This window comes from Pongo abelii, chromosome 1, assembly GCF_028885655.2.
Source record: "Pongo abelii isolate AG06213 chromosome 1, NHGRI_mPonAbe1-v2.0_pri, whole genome shotgun sequence".
In the NCBI taxonomy this organism is placed as follows: domain Eukaryota; kingdom Metazoa; phylum Chordata; class Mammalia; order Primates; family Hominidae; genus Pongo; species Pongo abelii.
In genome coordinates, this window is record NC_071985.2 from 148904212 (window position 1) to 148917069 (window position 12858).

At 39.7% G+C, this 12858-nt stretch overlaps 2 protein-coding genes across 3 annotated transcripts in view; both read right to left on the reverse strand.

Moving 5' to 3' along the window:
* The window catches only part of PRKACB (protein kinase cAMP-activated catalytic subunit beta), a 156971-nt gene extending 145195 nt beyond the window's left edge, over positions 1 to 11776 (reverse strand). The window contains exon 1 of one of the 2 annotated variants that reach the window (XM_009248536.4): positions 11366 to 11776. In XM_009248536.4, the coding sequence (XP_009246811.1) occupies positions 11366 to 11411 (46 nt within the window). In that variant the 5' untranslated portion in view covers positions 11412 to 11776. The remainder of the gene's footprint in view (positions 1 to 11365) is intronic. The other variant, XM_054547598.2, reaches the window with a different exon arrangement.
* On the reverse strand, positions 2230 to 11367 carry LOC100936700 (thioredoxin, mitochondrial). Its single transcript, XM_054532443.2, is given in 4 exon segments — positions 2230 to 3750; positions 3752 to 3800; positions 3802 to 3824; positions 3827 to 11367. Coding segments are annotated over 4 exon segments (621 nt in total). The 5' UTR covers positions 4097 to 11367; the 3' UTR covers positions 2230 to 3471.
* Positions 11777 to 12858: the final 1082 nt, after the last annotated feature.

Consider the following 12858-nt stretch of genomic DNA (forward strand, 5'->3'; position numbering starts at 1 on the left):
AAGGTCCTTGGCAAGACCAGACATCTGAATGAACAAAAGGGGAATAAAAGATAACATGTTCAAAGAACAGAGGTGCAGTGATGATAGATGAGTCATTAACATAGAATTTGAAACCATCCAGGATGAATGCAGAGCTTAGAGTATAGAGAAACATTGTGGGCCAGATGCCAAAATATTTGATGAATAAGAAGTAAGCAAGAGACTGGTAAATGACAGCAACAAGGATGAGAAACACAGCGGCACAGTTGAATGATACATGCCTCGAATAACAAATCTTTCAAAAGGTTGGGAGCATAATACTCTAGTTTTTCCTAGTCCAGTGTCTTCTTCCTACCTGCCTGAGACCAATCTCCCCATACCAACTGTGATATAATTTTGATATATAAATGTCAAAGAAGTTACTATATACTATAAAAAGGGGGGAAAGAGGTACCATCTTATCACATTAATCAACTATTATCCCCAAATAGTCAATACATTACTGACAAAGTTCCTGCCAATGGAGGAAAGGGAGGAGGATGTACGCTTCTACAAAAGGTTTGAATTTTTGATCCATTTAACTATCCATGATTTTAGCTTCCACCATGACATGAGCCAAGAACTGTGCCACATTCCAGAGATTAAAACACTAAACAACATAGACGCTGCTTTGCCAGATCACACTGTAGTGGGGATAAGAGTTGAAAAAGCAAAGTAGTACAAGTGCTACAATTATAGATGTAAATATCTCCAAAATGGACTCAAAGTAAGTTTCCATTTCAGTCAGTTTCAGTCTATTTCCCAAGATGATCTCAGAAATTCTGTACTACTCCTATATAAACTCCTATGCTACATTTTCACCCTAGTATTAATCTCAGGCACCTATGTATCATTGTATGCCTTACTATAAATATCTGTATCTGTCTCCCAATTAAAGGACAGGAACCAAGTCTTATTTTTATTTGCATCTACAGACTAGCATAGTGCCTGGTTTAAAGTAGGTGCTCAATAAGTACTGATTAAGAATGAATGAAAGACAAATAAGTGAATGTTTTGCCTGTCATTCTATGAATTGAACTATGGCTTATTCATGACCTCAAGACTACAGCCTAAAGTGAGGCTCATATTCTTCCACAGTTTAACCTGTCATGGCTCCTACTCAGAGGGAGCTGAGCTAAGATTGAAAGAGCTAAGTTACCAGTATAGCTAACCCCTGTAAAAGAAGTAATATCTATACCAACATGTTCTCTCAAGTTTGTGGCTCACATATAACAATGGCCTGCTGACGCTATATGGTCATCTACTCACAAAGAATACAGAATAGAAATGGAATATTCATTTTACTAAACAGGACTCTAAACTAATAAGATCACAAGAATAGTCTCTTTAATTTTCTAAGGACAAAGTCCAGATCGAGAAAACAGGCTTGTCACAGACCTAAAAGTTTAGATTCCACAGCTGTCTTACAACAAAACAAGTTTCAGATGTCCCTGAAAAGTTAACATATGAATAGAAGACAACAGTGAATATAACATTAAACTATGGCCATAGAACCTGGGACTTTATACCTTGCTACACCAGGCCAGATAAAAAATATGGCATCTACATTGGATTTTCTAAGACAGAACTAATTTCAATTATGCTAGTGTATCAATTTAACTTATAAGAATCCCAAATTTGATTCGGAAAATTTTCTGCATAGATACATAGCATTACTGAATTTAATTCACATTACAAAAAAACACGTCCTATAATCCACTTCCTACAACATTCTCATAATTGTGCTTTTACTTGTCTAAATCTTTTACCAGACTATAAGCTACATGAAGACAACTCTTTACTTCCTATTTCACTGGTTAGGGAATAAAAATGAACTAAATGAATAAATTAATTATAGCAAATTAAAATAAAGAAATCCACTAAAAGCAATTTAAGCTATACCACCGTATCAGGGGAAACTATTTATTTGCATAATAGTAGTAAACCTTAGTATTAGCAAGAAGACTTATCTTATAAATACTGATGATTCTTTTGGAAAGTGCTGGGGGCTAGAGAGATTATAAAACCTATCAAGAGCAAAAAAAACAAGCCTCGATGGTACACACCTGCAGTCCCAGCTACGCAGGAGGACTGCCTGAGCCCAGGAGTCTGAGTCCAGCATGGGCAACACAGTAAAACTCTGTTTCAAAATAAATAAATAAAAATAAAAAATAATTTTAAAGAGTAAAAAAGCATTATCTAGCTTTTGAAATTGCTAAAAATACTACCTAAATTTGTAAACACATATGTTTCACCTTTAAACATAAATGACTAATCAGTTAAATACATTTATTGTCTAAGCCCAGTCTATGTCAAGGTTTTACGATAATTCATTTTACTTGTTCTACAACTAGCTTTTATAAGTTTGGAAGAATAGTCCTTGAGTTCTAGTGTTTCAAGTTTAGGTGAGCAATCCCAGATTTTCTGTCCATGCCACTTGATTTTATACACTTTAATCATGTAACTTTAATTTTTCTAGATTAAATGAAATATATATATATATATAGTTTATTCACACACAATAGACTTCCCATGCTCTTATTCCTGTTAGCTGCCTGATCTAAACTTTCTCTGGTTCTGCTATACACAAAACACCACAACTACACACAGTACACTAATGGTTTCACATAAGAGTAGAATGTTTCATGTTTTATTTCCAAGACTCTGCCCTGATGGCGAACATTTTGATGGCTCCTTTACTTGTAGTAGAACATGAAAATATCTTCAAAGATCAGTACAGTAATTCATAAATTTGTCTTTTTAGGTGCAGACCCTTGCTTTATTGTCTGATTTGTTCACAGTTAAGCCCCATGCTCAGAGGACCAACAGGCCAGCTAAGGAGCAAAGGATGTGCCTCGAGACTTCCAGAGTCAAGGCTCTCCAGGGCTCCCCAGCCCACCATTCATTTTCTGTGTCCCCTGCCTGGGAGGCTAGCTGGGAGGGGGCTCCCTGAGGGGTGGGGATGGGCAACTACAGGGGATTTGAGTGTGGGACCCAGGGTCTGCTCTTCACAGTAGGAGGTGGAAGGGATGACTAAGTTCTTTATTACAGACCTACAAAAAATGAGAGAGTTATATATTATTCTCACTAGTTTGGGCTTCTTTTTTCTTTTTCTTTTTACAAAACAGCAGCAAGAAAGAGAAATGCAGGTGGCAGATGAGCCAGGCACGAGGCTTCAGATCGGAAGGGACCAGAGATGAGGACCAAGGTGTGGCTGCCTGACCAGGAGTGCTGTGCGCTGGCCTGGGCTCTCTCTATGCATCTTGAGAGAACTGCCACAGGCCCTAGAGGGAGGGGACGAAAGGCATGTGGGAGGGAAGAAGGCAGTCCCCGGATCAGCAGCAGCACCATCCTCTGATGGTCCCTGGGCAGTCCGCCAGCTCGGAAGCACTCATGGCTGCAGCCTGGGCCCCAGGGGCCAGACAGGAGGGAGGCAGCAGGAAGGGCCGAGTTCTACTGGGGTCCCATGGGGGCAAGGGAACCAGCACTTGTCCTTGCTTGTGAGCCAATCAGCTTCTTCAGGAAGGCCTCCAGCTGATCCTCATCTTTGATGCCCACAAACATGTCCATCACATCCCCATTCTTCATGGCCAGCACAGTGGGCACCGCCAACACCTCATACTCAATGGCGAGGTCTGTGTGGTCATCAGTATCCACCTTGGCCATCAGCACTTTCCTATGCTGCTTGACCACCATCTTCTCTAACCTCAGCCCCAGGATCTTGCAGGGTCCATCCACACCACTGTGCGTGGAAATTCACAAGCACTGGTGTCTCACTGTTGGTCTTGAAAGTCAGGTCCATCCTGACCATATTAATGGTCATCGAGGAGATGCTGGTGGTGTATATGGTCTGGGCTGAGTTGGGTGTTACAGCCAGGCCACCAGGACTGCACTGTGGGGTCTGCAGGGCTCCGGAAGTGAGAAGTAGCCACCGATCCTGAGAGGGCTTCCTGGAGACAACCAAGGCCAGGAACCTCCTCAGGAAAAGTCACTGAGACATTTCCCTGCAGCGCGAGCAGAGGGATGCACAGCCCAGCCCTCCCTGCCTGACAAGGGCACTCCTGTCCTTTACTATCATTCCTTAAATGTAGATCAAAAGTTTTCCCTAAATACATTACCATATATTTATTTGCTCAATTGAGGATCATTTGCCACTTCTCTGTCCACACATTTTGTGAGCACTTTTTATGATTTATTCCCTCATCTTGCTGCTTCCTAAGTGTGTATTTTTTCTTTTAATAAATATAATAGAAGCATTGGATTATAAAGCTGGAAGAAGAGATCACAGTGTCATTATCCAATCCATCCCTCTTGATTTTATACCGTCACTTGGAGATATTAAAACATTTGTCCAAAGTGAGATATTAGAAAAAAGACAATCTAGATTTTTCTTACTCTCAAGTTTCTGATTTTACTACTAAATTACATCTGAACTTTTAAACATCCATGTTAAAGGACTCTAGGGGAATAAAACTGACATTTACTTAGTACATAATAGATGTTGGTGCTATATTTTACATGTTCTTTCCACTACCCTGTATAACTACAAAACTGAATAGCTTAGAGGACGCACACTTAAATTATAAAAGTAATATTTTAATGATTTTAAATTACTTTGTTTCTTTAAAAGTTACATTGTTTTCATCAGTACTTTGGCTTTCCTCTTTTCAAAACAAAAAGGCTAAACTTTTAGTATATAGAAATCTTAATTTATGTAATTTATGCCAGATGTTATAGTTTCTATAGTTTCTAAACAGTTGTCTTTGAAAAGAGTAAAATGAGGATAAAATGTGGAAAAGGTCCCTTGACCATCCAAGGTCATTTTCCCCCAAGGCTGGGAGATAAAAGACAATCCACACATACCATAACCAATCAGCTACCATTTATCAGAAATGCCACGGGTATCCCGAGTTCAGTATGTCCCCACCCCAACCCCCAATGTACTCCTGCCCTCTATATTCATTTCCTGACTCTATTACTGGTGTTACAACCCATCTACCACGGCATTGAAGCTAAAAACTTAATGTGTCATCCCCAATCATCCTTTTCCTCATTTCCCACATGCAATCAGTAAAATACATTCTGCTCCATTTTTCAGATTTCTCCCATTTCAGATCCTTTTCTCCATCCCTACCTCTACCACCTTGGTTCAGACCCTCAAAATCCCTCACCCAAATTATCACAGGAGTCTTATAATCGATCTTGCATCTATTCCACTTGCTCCATAATGATGTATCTTCACATCACCACCAAAGTAATCTCTTTTAAACCCAAATTGTATCACGTTTCTCTCTAATTTCCAAGTGTACAATGGCTCCCTAGTGTCTAAAAGATAAAATTCAAACTCTCTCCATTATGTGGCCCTCTGTCCATTTCTTCAGTTTCATCTATCATTATACAATGTCCCCTCTTCCTATCACCAACCCCACATTCCATCATTTAATCATAATGGGCAACTTACTTCCTTATCCTGAATATGTTACGGTTTCACTCCTCTGCATCTTCACTTATCAATGCTCTGTCTACTCAGAACACCCTTCCTCCTATAATCCATCTGATGAACATTTATCATTTTCAATGCTCAAGTCACGGTTCAACTCCTCTTTGAAGTCCTTTTTGAACCTCTTCCTCCCCATCCCAGTGGAAATGACCATTCTTTCCCTTGGTTCCCCAGCTGAACTTTAATGAAAGAATTTGTGGCAGGTTTCATGTGTTTGTTGACATGTCTATCTTCCCCCTTCTGGAATATGGGCACCCTGAGCAGGTACTGTGTCCTATTCAATCTTTATTCCCATAGTCTTGTGTAGAGTCTGTCACATTTTAGGAGCTCAATTATGTGTACTGAATAAAGGAATGAATGAAGCAATGAACAAAGAACTATACAGGACATTCTTGAAGGAATACATTTAAAAGTAAGATTAAATACCCAAAATGATAGTGACCTAAGCATATCTACCTTTCATAAATTTCACACTTTTCTATTTAACACAATGTTATTCACTAAGAATTTAGGATTTATTAATCTGAGGAAATTTGATCAACCACGTATACAAACATTTATCACCTAGATATAGAACTTCATAAGTTGTACTAATTTTTAAAAATTAATTTAATGGAATGTCAAAATGAATTATGGTCAACTATTAATTATCTGACAGGATCTTAATAGCTATCTTGGCTTACCTAGGACCTTCTCACGTGCTGCTTCTGTCACTCAGCCATGGCTTACTTTTCTAAGCTGGCTTTCATGCCTCTAATTATCCTGCTGCTGGCAATGAAAAAGCAACAATCTGTCTACAGCCTAAGTGAAGGACACTGAGGAGGAGAATAAGAAAAATGGTTCCTGAACAAGAGATAATTTGATACAGTACACAATCTGCACAAACAGAATCACAGAATCATGGAACTGGATGAGATCATATGTATTTATCATCAAAATTGCATAACTGATTGTTTTGATTTTTTTTGTCTTACACCCAAGAAAGATTTCCCAAGTACCTCTGCATTCTACAGAATTGGAACAAATATCTGCTACTGATTTTCCTTTGATAATTGAAAGGTGCAAAGACCCAAGTAAGATATAAGAAATCACTATATTGTATTTAAATCTACAAAAATTTTTCAATAGAAGAATATTCACTGAGATTACTAAAAATCACAAAATTTTAATTCTAGTACAGCCCCAAAAATAATCTAACTTTTTAGTTAATAAATTAAACACAAATTATTGAACTATAATAATTTGCTCACTAAGTTTATAAATGCTTATTCTGAGGAAATAAGTTAATTCTTAAATGAGAAAAAATAAATCCAGCATTCCGTTCATCTACACACACTTGTAAGGATCCACAAATAACCAAGATGACAGAAAGATGGGTTGGCATTTTTATTAAATGCAAAAACAACTATGTTCTAAACCTGTGTTGTCCAATATACCAAACACTAATTAGCCACATGTAAGTTAAAGATTCAGTTTCTCAGTGATACTAGTCACATTTCCAGTGCTCAAGAGACATGTGGCTAGTAGCTACAACGGTGGACAGCATAGGTGGACATCACTTCCATTATCACAGAATGTTTGATTGGACAGCGCTACTCTAATCATGGTGAAATAAGAATTTGCCAATACTTTTAAAATGGTAATACAAGTTCAAATAATAATTTTTTTATTGACTATTGGGCAAGAAGGGAAAAGTATACATTTACAAATGGGAAAAAATAAATATAAGTACTGTAGTAATTAAGGCTTTAAGCACATAAAATTAGTTTTATGTGGTTTAATTTGAAATTCTACTATATTGAATCTGAAAAGATAATGATGATAAAAATCCAGAGAATGGTACAAGAAAAAAAATCTTTTTCACTTAAGATTTTAATATACCAAATAAAGTCATGTTTGAAAACTGAAATGTGCTATAATTGTCTAAGCTATTCTGTGTGTCTTAGCATCGGCTATTCTATTGGATATAGAGGTTGTTCAGCAAAGTAGTTAGAATTTCAGGTTCTGGGGTTACAGTTGCCTCAACTTAAATGTTGCTTCTTGACTTACTAGCTATGCAACCTTAAGCAAGTCACTTAGGCTCTTGGAGCCTTCATTTCCTCATCCATAAATGAAGGAATAACTCAAGTGCTTTACAGTTTAAAAGATTAAGTAAAAGTTTATACATGGAAAGCATTACAGAACCTGGCACATATTAGTCCTCAAAAAATGTTAGTTGTTAACAAACTTGCATTTTTGTTGAACCTAGTCTACTGGTGGCTTTCTTTGATTAATTCCTATTGACTTTCAAATCCACAGGACAGAGAGATACTCTGGAAAACATTCAAAGATCATATGTGAACACTAGGTCACATGGTAACTTTACGACTTGCAGTCATGAAAGAATCTACATTCAAATCTCTACCAACACTTTTCACCCATTGGCCTCAACATTTTTGCAATGAATGTATAACACAAAGCCCCATAGGCAACCTGGAGGTATAGTATTTTTTTAAAATGAAATAAATAAAAACCCCTCCCAGGTTAAAAGAAGTAGCATGTTTTTTTTGGTGTGTTGGTGACTGGGGCTGGTGTAAAAGTAAAAGACTGGATAAGTAAAACAAACTTAACTGACAAGAGTTTAAAACTTCTCTGAGAAGTTTATCATATTTCTAAAAGTTTATGTTTCTCTGTATTAGCTGATGTTTAAATAACTACACCCAAATTTTGAAAGGAATATATCGTCAAGACTAATTTTAAAAACACACACAGAAGAGTTAGGTATGTAATAGTACCAGTTATTCTTTCATTAAGTTTTGAGACACATCAATACAATTTCCTAATTCACTACAGCAGAACAACAGGTACCTAAGTGAATGTTATCTACAAAACCTGTGGAGATGAAGATGGACTCTCACCTAGCTTTTAGGTCTTACCCCAGAAAATGTTAATTCTAACAGAGGGAAAAGGTTCAGTAGAGTACAATACAGGCACCAGATAAAGTTAACCAAGACCCTTCTAAATTACCTTTATGCCTAACTTCATTCTTCTGGAATATTTTTAGAACTAAGCTCTGGAATCACGTGCCTTTCTGAAGCTTGGTGCTAACTGAACATGAGATCTTAACTGACTTGATATTTTTAATCAACTTTTCAAATCAAACATTTTCATACAGCAATTTTCAGAGTTCTAATTCCACTTTCCATAATGTTAGCACTTGTATTTTTGCCTTTCAGGTAACTCTTATATATACATATTTTCTTTCCCATTAGACAGTAACATTTTTTAGCTTTTATTTATAGTCTTTAATTGAAACTAAAACATTTGGTGAATATTTTGAAAATAAACATATTAATTGATTATTTATTGATGCTGAATGGAGTCCAGGCATCAGACTCTATTCCTTACTCTGTTATTACTAACAGTATGATCTCAACTCCAGCTTCTTCGGAGGTCAGGATCTTTGAAAGGGAATGATTGTACAGGCTGATCTCTAACATCATATATTTCTAAAAGTTTTGAAAAACAAATTTTCAAGAATAATTCTTTAAAAAAATACACAGAACAGTTAGGTACGTAACGATAAGAGTTCTTTCATTAAGTTTAAAATACAATTTCTTTGTTCACTACAGAACAGCAACATATACCTGATAACATTGCTCCAAATGAAATTACAAACATTAATCAACACGTGACATTTCAAATAATTTTCCCTATGACACATAACATGCTATTTTTTTTGGTCACTTCACAACAGCTTTTTAAACTATTATAATGACCTTCAGTTTCCATAAATAAAGTTACACAAAAAGCTGACTAACATACTTAAGAACTAGATTGTCATTAACACTTAAAACATAGGAAAGAATTTATCCATAGAAATAATTTAAATATGTTCAGATAAACATTTAAAGTTTCCATTCTGTTTTCAGTAAATATTCCAAGGTTATTTCGGAGCTATGAGTTGCAAATTAATACTAAGGGAGAATTGTTTTGGTAACTTAATGAAAAACATATAGGTCACAGAAGAGTCTACTATCATTATCCAAAATATAAACATTATACAGGTCAGCACTTGCTAATGAAAATTACTAATATAATCATTCTCCAAGCACACTCTTTTGTAACACAATTAGCAAGTTTTAAGTTAATAGAGCTTTAAATTAACACGAAAAATGACAACATATCAGGTAAAAATAATTCTTTATACTTTTTGCATTCTTTATACTTCCTATACAGTTAGTTACTATATTTGTGCAATTTTAAAAAGATAACATAGGTCGGGCACGGTAGCTCACGCTTGTAATCCCAGCACTTTGAGAGGCCGAGGTGGGTGGATTACCTGAGGTCAGGAGTTCGAGACCAGCCTGGCCAACATGGTGAAACCCCGTCTCTACTAAAAATACAAAAATTAGCTGGGTGTGGTGGTGGACACCTGTAACCCCAGCTACTCGGGAGGCGGAGGCAGGAGAATCCCTTGAACCCGGGAGGCAGAGGTTGCAGTGAGCCAAGATTGCACCATTGCACTCCAGCCTGGGCAACAAGAACGAAACTCCATCTCAAAAAATAATAATAATAATAAAATAACATACATTCTACCTCTACACTGGCTTCTTTAAATCTCCGTATGACATACTGTGTGTTCTTGGTTTATATAATAGCTCATCAAACTTTTCTGGAGCTCCTGAAAATTAATACCAAAACCTTACTGATGAAACATAAACCACATAATCTGATATATTTATGTTAAACAAAATGAATGACTAAACCCTTCTAAATGAATTCTACTTTATTAATACAGGAAAAAGCTATTTTCTTCATGCAAAGTTATAAAATTAGCCTAATTCTTATGTTACAACCATGAAAACATTACAAGTAATATTTACACAAACTAAAATCACCAGGCCTACTTTAAGTGCTAACATGTCATTCACTCCTGGTGATATAACAAATACCATCTGTTATTTGGCCATTCTGAATTACAAAAATATATGAACTTTACAAAGGCAAACCAATTTTTATTTCACAACCATTCTGACACATATATACACACATATATACGCATGTGTATACATGCACACACAAACACAGACACACACACATCTTATCGCCATACAGAAATTCCATTTTCATGATTTTTTACTGTTTGATGTAAAGTGTGGAGTACCCGCACCTTCAGCTCTCAGAAGAAATTAACCGTGTTCTGGAAGCACTTCAACTTCGAATGACCTTTAAGTTTTACAGGCATTGTAGCAGATCCTTGAATGTCTAGAGAAAAGGCAAACCTGCCTGGCTTTTTTCTCTAATGGATAAAGTTGCTTGTTTGGTCTCATTATGTTTTCCATTCCTAATCTGAACAGATGAAGGATCTCTAAGGCAGGGTTGTCCACTCAGGATTAGCCTCACTTGCGTAGAGCCAGACTAGCAGCCCCCGCCTTGTGATAAGGTTGGGTCGGACCCAAGTGATGGAGGGAGAAGAGCCAACCTTACCCACAGCACTACCTGTAGCTCCCAAAGAGTCGGCGAGGGGGGAAAGCAGGGGTGGGATGGCACTAGGGACTTCTTTCCTCGGACCATATTTGGGGAAGTGTTCCAGAACGTGTGCAAGTCCTCCTCGCTAGAGTGAGAAAGGGAATCCCAGGGAACGCTCTTCCCAGGATCCCCACATCCGGCCCTTAGCGCTCAGCTCTCAACGCGGAGCTGGGGGGTCAGAATGGAGGAGAAAGGCAGCTGGCCCCCCAGAACGACTCCCGGCGGCCGCTGCTAGGCCTGGCCCGTGCCCGCGGCCTCAGAAGCTGCGACCCGGAGGGCGCTCGGTGCCCCGTGCCGGCCCGCCCAGCGGATACCCAGACCCGGCCTTCAACTCACCGCTCTCCACCTCGCTGCCTTTCTTGGCGGTCGCCGCGTTCCCCATGTCTGGGGCGATGGTAAGAAGGGGTCAGGGAAGGGAAGGGGGGCTGGGGCCGTGCCCGCCACTCCACAGTCTGGGACAACTCCCGCTTCTGCACCCGTCAGTGCGGTGAGTGCGCCTAGCGCTGGCGCCAGGAGTCCGGGCGCGAAGACCGGGCCGAGTCTGAGGAAAGGGCTCCAGCGAACTCCTTAGCACCGGCAGCGGCGGCGGCGGCGGCGGCGGCGGCGGCAGCGGCAGCGGCAGCGGCAGCAGCAGTGGCGGCGGCGGGCAGACACTCCCCCTTCGCGCGGTCCGCCCTCCCTGCGCGCCCCCGGGCAGCCGCGCGCCCGGGCCAGGCCCTGACCCGACTGTATCTTCGCAGGCGGGCGCGCGCGCCGGAAGTGACGTGAAGGCCCGGGACCCCGGGGGCTGGCGGTGGACCCCCAGCTGGCAGAGCCTGGGGCGGGGGCCTGAGGTGGCGTGGACCGCCTCCTCCGCCGCGGTCGCCCGGGCTGGCGCTCGGGTGCCCATCGCTGAGATAGTGGGAGGTGGAGTGGGAACCGCTAGCTTTGCAGAACGCAGAGTCCCTCCTCACCCTGGCGTTCCCGGTGCCCTGGAGTGGAGTCGCAGAATACTGTTGAGCGGCTCGGGTGGTTTCCCTTGCGTCCCGCCACGCGGCGGCTCCTCACTAAAAGGCTGCTTTCTCCCCACAGCTCCAGGTCCGAGAGGAGCCGCACCGTCGGGTTGGAGATCGCGCGCAAGGGTGGCCTCTGGGTATGCATCTGCCCGGCTTCGGCCGCAGGAAAAGCCTGGTCCCTAGGCACGGTCGTGGTTCGAGCTTTTCGTTCCCTCGCACATTGAGGTATTCGCTCAGCCCACCACGTTGTCCTCGGGGTTATTAGGCTCCAGTCACAAGCCCTATGATGTTTTCAGACTTCCCAGGTGGAGATAAAGGAAAATTTTACTATTTCTGCAGAACTTCTGTTGATGTACAGCATTGTATTTAGCAACTTCTGTGTAGATCTGAAAATAAATACATTACCAATTGTTAGTTGCGTTTTTATTAATATAAATCTTAGAGTACTTGATTTTGCTGTTAGCTTTACTTAGGTAAATTATGTGGCACTCTAGCATTTTTGTTGTATGTTCCATTGAACTTTGCTCTGTGTTTTCCATTTATTCCAAATTTAAAATAGACTGTAACTTCCCAATTTATTCTGTGTTCCCAAGGCATCAGGCATAGTAGGTGTTTTATGAATACCTGTTGACTTGAAATTTCTCAGACTTCTAAAAAATTTTTCATTACTGACAAAAAATGGAGCGATAAAAAGATTCTTAGTAAACTTCCTATTATTGCCAATTCTATTAGTAATGTATACTGCATTACAACTTCTATACAAGCAGTAACTCATTTGCTCTTCATAAGAACCCTATGAGAGATGTGGTTTTACTGTCATCATTTTAGGAGCAA